The sequence below is a fragment of the Antedon bifida genome, chromosome 8 (assembly GCF_963402885.1).
Source record: "Antedon bifida chromosome 8, ecAntBifi1.1, whole genome shotgun sequence".
Taxonomy (NCBI): Eukaryota; Metazoa; Echinodermata; class Crinoidea; order Comatulida; family Antedonidae; genus Antedon; species Antedon bifida.
The window spans coordinates 23,802,338-23,815,870 of NC_136233.1; the positions used below are offsets into that span (position 1 = coordinate 23,802,338).

Consider the following 13,533-nt stretch of genomic DNA (forward strand, 5'->3'; position numbering starts at 1 on the left):
AGCACATGGGATTCTTTTCGAGGTTTTATGGCAGTATATTTAATGGAAAATAATGCCATGCAACTTTGTTTCTGATTTTAAAAAAGGTCCACTTGTTTAGGCCGGACAATTTACAACCCTCAAAATATCTCTCTTTTAAAATAAAAGAAAAAACAATATTCAATATTTTCAAAAAAAAAAAAAAAAAATCCGTAGAGGTTCGAACCCAATCTACTAGAACTGAGAGCACCCAAACCTGAGCATTACCCGTTAAGCCACAAAGTAGTACATGCCTGAACAGCTGATAATAGTCTATTTATACGTATATTACGTAATTCAACACTACGTCATAAATATCCTATTAATCTTGTTAAAACCAAAATGATCAGTTAGCTCAGTCGCCTGAGCGTCGTGTTGACAACACGTATGTCGTGGGTTCGATTCCCACGCTGGTCGGTGGAATAGAGTTAAAGGTATGCGACCACTGTGTTTGGGGTTCACAGATTATACGTCCCCCTTTCCACCACACATCATGAGGCGACAACATCAATGCATCTGGTGATGTGCTGGGAACGACCCCAAAAGGCTGTGGCAGGGCCTTAGTGCTGAGGCAGGGAGAGCACATTTAACATCTTTTTTTTTATTTAATTTTTTTTTTTAACCTGTATTTGATCTCGTAAATTTTATGTTTGCCGCCCTCAATTTAAAAAGAAATTGAATTTATTATTTTCATCGCAGGTGTACGAAACGGTTTGGTATGCCGTGCGTTGTTATGCAATGGTTGTGCAGGTGTAGTGGGAAAGATGCTATTGTTAGTCATTCGCGGTTAACACGCCACACTGTTAAATTTTGATTTTGTTAATCAATGTTGCTAATACATTGGTAGTGAAATGTCCGATTCATGCAAGATATTGTATTGTAATATATTATGAATACACGTTTATGGTACACCGTCCCAGATTAAACATGTTTTAAACAGATAGTTTGTCTCCCGATGGTTTTTGTATGGGGTTAATGGAGAGTGAAATAAGATAAAATATAGAACATTTGCAAATATTCCGAATTCTAGACCAATTTCGAAGCTCAGACTCATTTTGCCGCCGGCTAGGCCTTAGGCATATACGAAGTCGAGTTTTAAAGTAGAAAACCCCACCTACAATTTTGAAGTCGCATCTGGATAGTTGAAATTTTAACATTATCATAATTATCATAGGTGATTAATGTATAGTAATAAGTATAAGTGCAATTCTGGGCTCTATTTTCATTATTAGCTCTGTCCCAACGATGGGCTAGTACTGGAGACTTAATATTAATTAATTTCATATTTCAATGAATAGGTGCACTTTCCGCGGACAAGCTCTATTGTCCTGGTGTGAGTCTTATATAGCTTGTTTCATATAATTTCAAATCATGTAAAGTGCCATTTTTTCAGGCGGGAACCTATGCAGCTCTGTTTTTCAAAATTGTCTTTGCTCAGCCCTAGCATGGTGGGGTACTGAAGATTCTTATACATGTTGTTTGAAAAAATAATAGACGTCATTTCCGGGGACCTTACAGCTCTATTTTAAACAGTTTGTTATGCCGTGCGTTGTTATGCAAATGAGTTTGTGTATGTGTATTATGGGGAACAAGGCATGTTAATTCGTGGTCAACACGCCACATTGTTAAATGTTGATGTTGTTAATCTTTACATTAGAAGATTGTTCAAATCATGTAAATTAAACATTTTTCGGACGGGAACGTAGCAGCTCTTCTCTTTTAGTTTGCAAAAGTAATCTCGAAAAGAACTCGATGTGGAAAAGAAGCCCACTACTACTCAAGAGTACTAAAAATAAAGGAGCACATGGGATTCTTTTCGAGGTTTTATGGCAGTATATTTAATGGAAAATAATGCCATGCGACTTTGTTTCTGATTTTAAAAAAGGTCCACTTGTTTAGGCCTGACAATTTACAACCCTCAAAATATCTCTCTTTTAAAATAAAAGAAAAAACAATATTCAATATTTTCAAAAAAAAAAAAAAAAAATCCGTAGAGGTTCGAACCCAATCTACTAGAACTGAGAGCACCCAAACCTGAGCATTACCCGTTAAGCCACAAAGTAGTACATGCCTGAACAGCTGATAATAGTCTATTTATACGTATATTACGTAATTCAACACTACGTCATAAATATCCTATTAATCTTGTTAAAACCAAAATGATCAGTTAGCTCAGTCGCCTGAGCGTCGTGTTGACAACACGTATGTCGTGGGTTCGATTCCCACGCTGGTCGGTGGAATAGAGTTAAAGGTATGCGACCACTGTGTTTGGGGTTCACAGATTATACGTCCCCCTTTCCACCACACATCATGAGGCGACAACATCAATGCATCTGGTGATGTGCTGGGAACGACCCCAAAAGGCTGTGGCAGGGCCTTAGTGCTGAGGCAGGGAGAGCACATTTAACATCTTTTTTTTTATTTAATTTTTTTTTTCAACCTGTATTTGATCTCGTAAATTTTATGTTTGCCGCCCTCAATTTAAAAAGAAATTGAATTTATTATTTTCATCGCAGGTGTACGAAACGGTTTGGTATGCCGTGCGTTGTTATGCAATGGTTGTGCAGGTGTAGTGGGAAAGATGCTATTGTTAGTCATTCGCGGTTAACACGCCACACTGTTAAATTTTGATTTTGTTAATCAATGTTGCTAATACATTGGTAGTGAAATGTCCGATTCATGCAAGATATTGTATTGTAATATATTATGAATACACGTTTATGGTAGTTGGTGTGTATGGCCGCACCGTCCCAGATTAAACATGTTTTAAACAGATAGTTTGTCTCCCGATGGTTTTTGTATGGGGTTAATGGAGAGTGAAATAAGATAAAATATAGAACATTTGCAAATATTCCGAATTCTAGACCAATTTCGAAGCTCAGACTCATTTTGCCGCCGGCTTGGCCTTAGGCATATACGAAGTCGAGTTTTAAAGTAGAAAACCCCACCTACAATTTTGAAGTCGCATCTGGATAGTTGAAATTTTAACATTATCATAATTATCATAGGTGATTAATGTATAGTAATAAGTATAAGTGCAATTCTGGGCTCTATTTTCATTATTAGCTCTGTCCCAACGATGGGCTAGTACTGGAGACTTAATATTAATTAATTTCATACTTCAATGAATAGGTGCACATTCCGTGGACAAGCTCTATTGTCCTGGTGTGAGTCTTATATAGCTTGTTTCATATAATTTCAAATCATGTAAAGTGCCATTTTTTCAGGCGGGAACCTATGCAGCTCTGTTTTTCAAAATTGTCTTTGCTCAGCCCTAAGCATGGTGGGGTACTGAAGATTCTTATACATGTTGTTTGAAAAAATAATAGACGTCATTTCCGGGGACCTTACAGCTCTATTTTAAACAGTTTGTTATGCCGTGCGTTGTTATGCAAATGAGTTTGTGTATGTGTATTATGGGGAACAAGGCATGTTAATTCGTGGTCAACACGCCACATTGTTAAATGTTGATGTTGTTAATCTTTACATTAGAAGATTGTTCAAATCATATTTTTCGGACGGGAACGTAGCAGCTCTTCTCTTTTAGTTTGCAAAAGTAATCTAGAAAAGAACTCGATATGGAAAAGAAGCCCACTACTACTCAAGAGTACTAAAAATAAAGGAACACATGGGATTCTTTTCGAGGTTTTATGGCAGTATATTTAATGGAAAATAATGCCATGCAACTTTGTTTCTGATTTTAAAAAAGGTCCACTTGTTTAGGCCTGACAATTTACAACCCTCAAAATATCTCTCTTTTAAAATAAAAGAAAAAACAATATTCAATATTTTCAAAAAAAAAAAAAAAAATCCGTAGAGGTTCGAACCCAATCTACTAGAACTGAGAGCACCCAAACCTGAGCATTACCCGTTAAGCCACAAAGTAGTACATGCCTGAACAGCTGATAATAGTCTATTTATACGTATATTACGTAATTCAACACTACGTCATAAATATCTTATTAATCTTGTTAAAACCAAAATGATCAGTTAGCTCAGTCGCCTGAGCGTCGTGTTGACAACACGTATGTCGTGGGTTCGATTCCCACGCTGGTCGGTGGAATAGAGTTAAAGGTATGCGACCACTGTGTTTGGGGTTCACAGATTATACGTCCCCCTTTCCACCACACATCATGAGGCGACAACATCAATGCATCTGGTGATGTGCTGGGAACGACCCCAAAAGGCTGTGGCAGGGCCTTAGTGCTGAGGCAGGGAGAGCACATTTAACATCTTTTTTTTTATTTAATTTTTTTTTTCAACCTGTATTTGATCTCGTAAATTTTATGTTTGCCGCCCTCAATTTAAAAAGAAATTGAATTTATTATTTTCATCGCAGGTGTACGAAACGGTTTAGTATGCAATGGTTGTGCAGGTGTAGTGGGAAAGATGCTATTGTTAGTCATTCGCGGTTAACACGCCACACTGTTAAATTTTGATTTTGTTAATCAATGTTGCTATAATACATTGGTAGTGAAATGTCCGATTCATGCAAGATATTGTATTGTAATATATTATGAATACACGTTTATGGTAGTTGGTGTGTATGGCCGCACCGTCCCAGATTAAACATGTTTTAAACAGATAGTTTGTCTCCCGATGGTTTTTGTATGGGGTTAATGGAGAGTGAATTAAGATAAAATATAGAACATTTGCAAAGATGCCGATTTCTAGACCAATTTCGGGCTAGGCCTTAGGCATATGAAGTCGAGTAGAAAACTCCATCTAAAATTGAATGAAGTAGCATCTGGATGGTTGAAATTTTAACATTATCATAATTATCATAGGTGACTATGTATAGTAATAAGTATATAAGTGCAATTCTGGGCTCTATTTTCATTATTAGCTCCATGGTGGGCTAGTACTGGAGACTTAATATTTAATTTCATATTTCAATGAATATGTGCACTTTCCGGAGACACTAAATAAGTATTTATCTTAGACAAACGCAAGTTATTAAAATCACTGATATGGCTTGAAACTAATTTTTCTTTTGCATTACGGATGGAGTAACTGATATTTAACATATATAGCAAGTATGAAATATTTTTGAAGTATTTCCAGAAGTATTTTTTCTCGATGTTTTAAATACGAAAAGATATTAACATTCAGTGACTTATTTATAGTTTATATCACTGTGCATGCTCCACTGGTGCCAAATTGTGGCCACTTGAGCACAGTGTATTAACATACGAAAAGATATTCAATTCAATTCATATTTATAATGCGCCGAATTCTTTCCAAAAAGATAAGTTCTAAGGCGCAACGCCAGAACCGCTAGCACTCGTAAATTTGTTGAAATAAATATGATTTCAGATGCCTTTTAAACATATAATATTGAAACTTATTGAAGCGACTTCAAATTAGGTCCACTTGAGCACAGTGTATTAACATACGAAAAGATATTGAAATTAATGACTTATTTCTATTATATCACTGTGCTACCCTGGTGCTAAATTGGGTCCACAGTTACCGTAGTACTATTTATATTATTGAAGTTAATAAAGGCATAAATGGCGCTCTGTAGAGAAGTAGAGAATGCTCCAGTCGTCAGAATGACGCTCTGAATATAAAAAAAAAAAACTGTATTTAAATTATATGTTGTACTTGTATTTTTGGAGAAGGGGAGGGAGGGGAATGAATGCATTTTTTTACATGTTACCGTATGTAGTTTAAGTAAGATTACCTATGTTTTTTTGTCTATTTTGTGCTTTCTTCTTATATATTTTTTGTTGGACGCACCTTCAAAATGTGAAGTGTGCCACTGTTACAAAGTGAAGTTCCGAAATAAATTATAAATTATATTATATATACCTCTAATATGGCCATAATTTAATCTTACATAATATTGTGCTGCCACCTAGCGCTGGCACAACAACTCTCTGACTTTCCTAACCAACAAAACACTCGACGAAAAAAGCACAATCCTAGCCTCTACGTTGTCTGGAGAATTCACAGGGAAAACGGTCATCTGCAACCAGCGGCAGTAGGTAGTACAAGAGGCCTTGTAGGCCTAGATAGTATTGCCATAATCTTAAGTTATTTTCGATTTGACAATTGTAATATATAACAGTTATAACACATCCGACAATAAATTCTTCTTGTTTAAAACAACAGAACAGTACATTGAGGTGGTAGACAGACCAGAGCAGTAAACTAGGCCTAGCTAGTAGGCCTAAAAATAAAATCTATTTCATTTTCTGTAAGACAATGGGGAAGTCTCCTAGTAAACTGACTGCAACTGATATTAAAGAAATACAAGATAGTACATATTTTAACAAAAAAGAAATTCAACAATGGCACAAGGATTTTATGAAGGATTGCCCTAGTGGTGCTTTGAAAAGAGAGGAATTCCAAACGATATACCACCAATTTTTCCCAAATGGAGATCCTAGTAAATTTGCAAGTTTTGTGTTTAATGTATTTGATACGGACAATGATGGATACATTTCATTTAAAGAATTTATATCTGCATTATCTGTAACGTCGAGAGGTTCATTAGATGAGAAATTGGACTGGGCTTTTAAACTCTATGATCTAGATAAAGATGGGTACATAAACAAAAAGGAAATGCTTGATATCGTAGATGCAATATACGAAATGGTGGGAAACATGATTGATCTACCAACAGATGAGAATACAGCAGAAAAGAGAGTGAACAAAATATTTAGTCAAATGGATAGATCTGGTCGAGGGAAATTGAACAAAGAGGAATTTCGTGAGGGTTCTAAATGTGACCCATGGATTGTGCAGGCATTATCCTTAGAAATTCCTCGGTCTAATGATGACAAATGAATTTTAACAAAGTATTTTAAAGTTTTTAAGTAAAAATCCCCATCAGATAAGACAATGATATTTTATTTTTTAGCAGCGAAATACTCAATTTTAACCTTCCTCGAAAATTTTATTTGACAGTTTGTATATTAGAGAATTCTTTTCAATATTAAATAGTGTAGACATAGCTTAAGCTTTTGAACCATGCACATGATGCCATCAATTCTAAGAAGGGCCAATTTAAGATCTACACCAATTTAGTTGAAAATATTTTAAATAGTTTCACAAAATCTTAACAAACTTACTCTAGGCCTATGTTGTTTGTTTAAATTTTAAGACAGTTACTATAATTGATACAATCCTGTTTTATCTGTGTCTCATGGTCTATTTTAGGACCTATTGTCCTTTAATGCAATGTTTATTTTTCTCAATAATTGTCCATGTTAATTTGTCTAATATTTACTGTCTATATTTGTTTATATCTGCTGACAGTTTCCATGCAATGCACTGTTACACAAAGGTTTTATGGAATGGTGTAGAATTTAGTATTTAATGTGAATGCATAAATGTAAGGTACAGCTGTAATGTCTGTTACCTTTAAATAAATCTAAATTGTATTTTAGTTTTGATTTTATTTATTTTTTTTTTTTTTATTTATTCCGGTATATAAAAAACATTACAAAAAGCAGAACAAGTCTGAAATTATTGTAGTACATATAATAAAAAGTTACATTACAAATTTACAATATGTATAAACAAATAAATATACTGTACACTAATCTTTAAAATTTATCCAATAGAGCAAAAATGCAATGTCATAAAAAAAAAATAGATCATTTTTCATTCATTTTATTCATATTATTTTGATATTAAAATATTAGATATATATTTACATTTCTGTATAGTTCAACCAATAGTTTGTCATATTAATTATTGTATATTATTTCAAAGTGTAACTGGTAGGTTACTTAGTTTTGGACGCATTGATAAAATATGTGAAATATAATGACTTTTAATTGTTTTATATAAATCTCTAGTTTAGGCCAATAAATGTAATTTTATAGTGTCATTTTCATGTTGTGAATCGACCAGACTTTTGATATTTTTTGTAATTCTTTTTCCATCTTTTAACTATATTTTGTTTGATATTATTATTATAATATGTTACTTTGTCAACTTATGTGTTTACATATATGCTATATTTTTAACTTTGTAATTGATGACTTGTATCACTGTTTTGCATTGTGATGAAATAAAATAAAAATTAAAAAGATCTTTTGTTTTGTATTTTGGCATTTAGAGTTATACCGAATAAGATAATTTAATTAGATTATGTAGAGTAGAATTCATCAATTTAAAATCAATATGTAAAATAAAGAGTACTGTGTTTTTTAAAGAAGTCCGTCCTAATTTTTTTTCCATTTTTCTTTGCGCAATATCAAATTGTTAATATCTTGATTTTCATTGGTCAATTTTGTTTTAAAGGTCATTTATGTTATCTTTGTTAATCAGTGAAGCGTGTCATTCACCGGTCTGATGTAATGTGTGAAGTGCAAATAGGCCTGGGCTAGGCCGTTGATTTGACTCCATATTTAACAGTTTTATTCCACAAACCTTCAATATGACGTTAAATAATCCCTCATCAACCATTAATGAAAGCGTTATTGGTCTTGATGGACCTTTAGTCATCAATATTATACTGTCAATTATCGGTTTTTTCGTAACAGTTCGAATCATCCCTCTCTTCGGTGGTTTGTTCATCCAGGCAGGTTTGTCGGGGAAGGACCTGAATAAGCCGCCTCCTGCAAAGGGAAAAGAGGCTAAACAAGTGTAAGTAAGGCCTAGAAATGATTTGATGTTTAAAACGTGATACTGATGGAAAATTGTTGCCAAGTATTAAATATTGTATTGCTTAAATAAAAATCTAGACCACCTAGCTAGGCTAAAAAAGAGACTAGTTAGACTGAGAAGAGCGTACACTACACTGCAGACAGTGCTGAGTAGTAGAGTTTTATATTTTTCTGTAATTCATCTGAAAATAAAGATATGTTTTGAATTTGAATCCCGTTCATATGTAGTTTTTTTATTTGTATTCACAGGCCCGAAGCTTTAGGTGTGATTTGCGGAGCAATGTTTCTCATTATAATGTTTATATTCATCCCGTTTCCATTTGGTAAAAAATGGTTTGAAAATGATGCAAATAAATTTCCACATAATGAGGTAGGTTGACCATGACAATGATCCTCTTCTTATCAACAATAAGATTTTTGTCAAACTATCTTTTTCATTTGTTCGATTTAATCACTAAATAGCAGTACTAACTAATACTCCTATCTTCTACCCATTTTATTTCTCATTTAAGTTTTCTAGTTGAGAATGATCCCCTCTTCTCATCACAATGAAAAATATAATGACTTAAAAATGTTGGCTATTAATGTGGTTATTAGCTAGGGAAAATTTCTGACCCAAAATGATATCTTCTTCATCTGAAATTTATCATTTTCATATTTATCATAAAAGGTCAATGAACCTGCTCATTCCACATCAGCACCACCACAACAAAATGTTCAATAATTTGTCATTTTATTTGTTAAATTAACAACCTATCTTGCAGTTTGTAGAGTTCATTGTGGCACTGTTGTCAATATGCTGTATGATTTTTCTTGGATTTGCGGACGACGTTTTAAACTTAAAATGGCGGCACAAACTTTGGCTACCAACGATGGCGACGTTACCTCTTCTCATGGTTTACATGGTCAACTTTGGGTCAACGACCGTAGTGCTGCCAAAACCTTTTACACAGTATATTGGCACCAGTGTTGATTTACGTGAGAATATTCAGTTAAAATTTTGTTGTATTCATATTTAATAAATAGTGGGAAAATAGAAGGGAAGTAAATGGCAAAATAGCATAGCATGTTAACATGAGTTGTCAAAAACAATATAAATTATCTGATAAAAATCCTAGAAAGAAGCCTTTTGTCATTTTTCCCCTGACTGTCCTGCATAAGTTCTAGATTTACAGTCAACTTTGCTCAGATGCATTTTTCTACAGTGTACTGTTGTATCTGTTACCTTACTAAAACATCTGTATTATCTTTTTTAATAAATTAGCTAGATACAGTTAAATTTTACAATAGTAAATGATAAAATACATTTTCAATACAGGTTTCATGTATTATGTGTACATGGGTATGCTTGGTGTGTTTTGTACAAATGCAATCAATATTCTAGCTGGAATCAATGGTATAGAAGCGGGACAATCATTGGTAATTGGATTGTCAATTGTAGTGTTCAACTGCTATGAACTATACGGTAAATATTACTTTATTTCTACCTTATCTGCCATGTCCAAGTTATTAGATGTGCCTATTGGAGACATTACAGTGCTATCACAAAATCTTATTGAAAACTTGAATTAATTAATTTTATTTTCAATATGGGCCAACATTTTAAGTATGACACCCTCTGTCGCTTTGTGCATTTTGTCAAGCTTAATCAGTGTTATTATTAAAAAGTGGTTAATAAATGTTGCTGTATTTGCTTTGTTTTTAGGTTCTTGGCCAGCAGCTCATCGTTTTTCTTTGTACTTTATGTTGCCCTACTGTGCAGTGTGTGCAGGCTTGCTATACCACAACTGGTGAGTTATATTCTTTGATTTTTCAGGCCTGGGTTTGTTTATTTCAACCATCTTTTAAAAGAGGATAATCCTTCCAGTTTATCCCAGTGGTTTAACTGATATTCAGGAGTGTTGTTAACATTTGTTTTACTGATTCACTTAAAATTCTTATACTTATGTCTTTCTAGGTACCCATCACGTGTGTTTGTTGGAGACACTTTCTGTTATTTCTCTGGAATGACATTCGCTGTTGTCGCAATATTGGGACATTTTAGCAAAACAGTTTTGTTGTTTTTTATACCACAAATTGTCAATTTTCTTTACTCAGTACCCCAGCTGTTTCATTTTGTTCCCTGTCCTCGTCACAGGTTACCAAGGTATGGGGCAATTCAATTTGCTTTTTCTTTAATTCAATAACATCTTACTGCTCAGAATATAAGTTATTAGTACTGTATTTAACTCATTTTGTTTCTAATGAATGCCATGATTAATTTACAATTAAACATTTTTGTTTTTCAGTTTTAATGAAAAAACAAACAAACTAGAAATGAGCTGTACACGATTTCGACTGGACAATCTGAACATTATTGGTAAGGTTTTGAATTTATAAGATAAATTTATTTTGTTTCTGTCAAAAAATGCATTCATAAATTTACGTTTATACAGTTATTTGAATTTACGTTTGAATTTTGATGACAAATATCCTAATTAAATAAGTAAATTTTTTAATGTATTCATTATTCTTTTCTAGTATATTTATATATTATATGCATGTATGTATATGAAGAGAATAAAAGTGGGACACACCCACCGAAGAGAAAAAAAAAGATAATTGATGGTTGGCAATTTATATCAATGGGTCGTATATTTGAATGACTACACCAAATCTTAAGTAGGCAATTCAATTTACTCACGAGAGAATGGTAGACATCTCACATCATTTTTTTTTCCTTCCAGGTCGATTAATAGTGAGGCTATTGAGATTATTACATCTGATACACGTTGTAGACAATGTGGGTGAAGATAAGAAAGAGATCCAAGTGAATAATTTCACTATTATTAATTTTGTTCTTAAGCTGGTTGGACCCACTCATGAACAAACTCTTACTGTCTATTTACTTCTAATTCAAGTAAGTACTCATACTTTGATCATGCTTAAATTCAACTTAAAGGCCAATTTACAGCAGTAACGGTAATAAAAACTATAGAATCTTTGTTATCATTATGACTATTTACACAAAGCGCAGACGGCTGTTTCCGCTTATGATAGATACAGATTCTATGTGGGAAAAGCTATGCAATTTTCCACTTTCCGTTACCGCTCGTCTGTGTAAAGTGGTCTTTTTAATGAGTCTTAAAATTAAAAATTCTTTCATCTAGGTAGGCTGCACTGCTGGCTACCATGAGTACATAGAGGGCATAATACAAATGTGCTCAGTTTCTCTTTAGATGAATATTATATTTATGTATGTAGTAGTCTGTATTTCAATCAAGACAACATTATAGCCATGTTTTAAAGCATCATTTGCAATTAGATGTTATAGTTTGTTAATTGTGTTTGTTCAGTTGTTGCTAGCAGCACTTTCATAGTTTTGATTGTAATGATAGTGTACTAATGTTTGTGGTAATGATAGTGTACTAATGTTTGTGGTAATGATAGTGTACTAATGTTTGTGGTAATGATAGTGTACTAATGTTTGTGGTAATGATAGTGTACTAATATTTGTGGTTTCATTCATTTTATTTTGATTACAGGTTCTATGCAGTGTGTGTGCCTTCATCATCCGCTATCAACTGGCGAGACTTTTTTATGATGTTGTTGACTAGTTTAAACGTATTTTTACAAGGATTCCTGAAATGTCTACAGAGGATATTATACAATTCTTCTTTACTTACACTTGTACTACTGTACTTTAAAGAGAACAAACAAAATCATGATTACTGTACATTATAACTTTTTAAATGTTTTACTCAGAATGCTCAAATGAGTACTTCTTTAATACTCTGTACTACTATCTATTAATTTGAAATAAATGTTCATTAATAACTAAAATAAACTATGCATAATTTAAAATCACAAATTGTGATATCAGTTTGGTAGTGGAACTTAAATGATAGCCTGTATTGGGAGTTACAATGCACCACTTTGGATATATATGGATTTTTTGATCAGAAGTTCCTCATTTTCTGTAAATGGGGTCATGGAACTCAAAATTACCACACATTGGTTTAAATATACATTGTCATGGGTGGATTTTGGTGTAAGCATAGACATATAGGCCCATGGTGTAAGAGACTGCTGGTGAAAGAATGAAAAAAAATATTATATGAAATTTATTCTGAAAACTATAGATTAATTATCTGAGAACATGTAATATATAAGTTTAGATAAGATTTGACCAAATTATTTCATTCCAATTTTTTTTAACGAATGGTTTTTAGAAAAGAATTAATTAGCAACATCAAATGTATGCATTTTATTTATGTATTGATAATTAGATTTTACAGATACTACAACAGTTGCAGTATCATTTTCTGAGGTCTGGAGTGAAAAAATGAAGAATTACTAAACTGTTGATAAAACAGTTCAACAACTTACAGTATTAAGGAGAACTAATTTAAACCATGATGATATAATTAATAATAATAATGGTGTAGGTTGTAGTGGATATTGTTGATAAGAACACAATATCTTGTGATTTGATTATAAATCTATCTAATCATGTGCCACTATAACAGAATAAAGAATACAATTTTGAAAGTTTTCTCCTAATAAAACATTTATTTTGATTTTAAGTGTAAGTCTTTATTTGTTTCTGTCATTGAGATTTTAAACCAGCAAAAACCTAGGTAGTCCTTGAAATTATCTGATACTCGATTTAATTATTAAATTTATTTTTATTGAGAACAGTAAACCTACCATGAACTATCAGATTGGTGGGATTGAACTAAAACTAAACATTTTTTAATTATAAAATGTTAGATTAAAAATTAAAATTAGCCCGGTGTGAGGCCTACTGAATTGTTATATAAATTAAAAAGACATGCCTAATCCGCCATCACAGATAGTGGCTTGATAAACCATACAAATATTCTTACAAATAATTTTGTATTTTTGTAGG

General features: G+C 32.8%; 1 protein-coding gene and 1 pseudogene across 1 annotated transcript; both read left to right on the plus strand.

Annotated features, from left to right (window-relative positions):
- Positions 1-5,959: 5,959 nt before the first annotated feature.
- LOC144849698 (neuronal calcium sensor 1 pseudogene) lies at positions 5,960-8,027 on the plus strand (annotated as a pseudogene).
- A 306-nt stretch (positions 8,028-8,333) lies between these two features.
- LOC144851129 (UDP-N-acetylglucosamine--dolichyl-phosphate N-acetylglucosaminephosphotransferase-like) lies at positions 8,334-13,207 on the plus strand. Its single transcript, XM_078708671.1, has 9 exons — positions 8,334-8,622; positions 8,892-9,012; positions 9,407-9,620; positions 9,961-10,107; positions 10,348-10,432; positions 10,600-10,788; positions 10,931-11,001; positions 11,369-11,541; positions 12,167-13,207. The coding sequence occupies exons 1-9, from the start codon at positions 8,414-8,416 to the stop codon at positions 12,236-12,238; spliced, it is 1,281 nt and encodes a 426-aa protein (XP_078564797.1). The 5' UTR covers positions 8,334-8,413; the 3' UTR covers positions 12,239-13,207.
- Positions 13,208-13,533: the final 326 nt, after the last annotated feature.

Excerpts from the sequence above, each read along its gene's own strand:
- LOC144851129 (XM_078708671.1), top strand. The coding sequence starts at position 8,414 with ATGACGTTAAATAATCCCTCATCAACCATTAATGAAAGCGTTATTGGT. Across the intron at positions 9,621-9,960 it reads TGGCACCAGTGTTGATTTAC|GTTTCATGTATTATGTGTAC; the intron begins GTGAGAATATTC and ends TTTTCAATACAG. Across the intron at positions 10,108-10,347 it reads CAACTGCTATGAACTATACG|GTTCTTGGCCAGCAGCTCAT; the intron begins GTAAATATTACT and ends CTTTGTTTTTAG.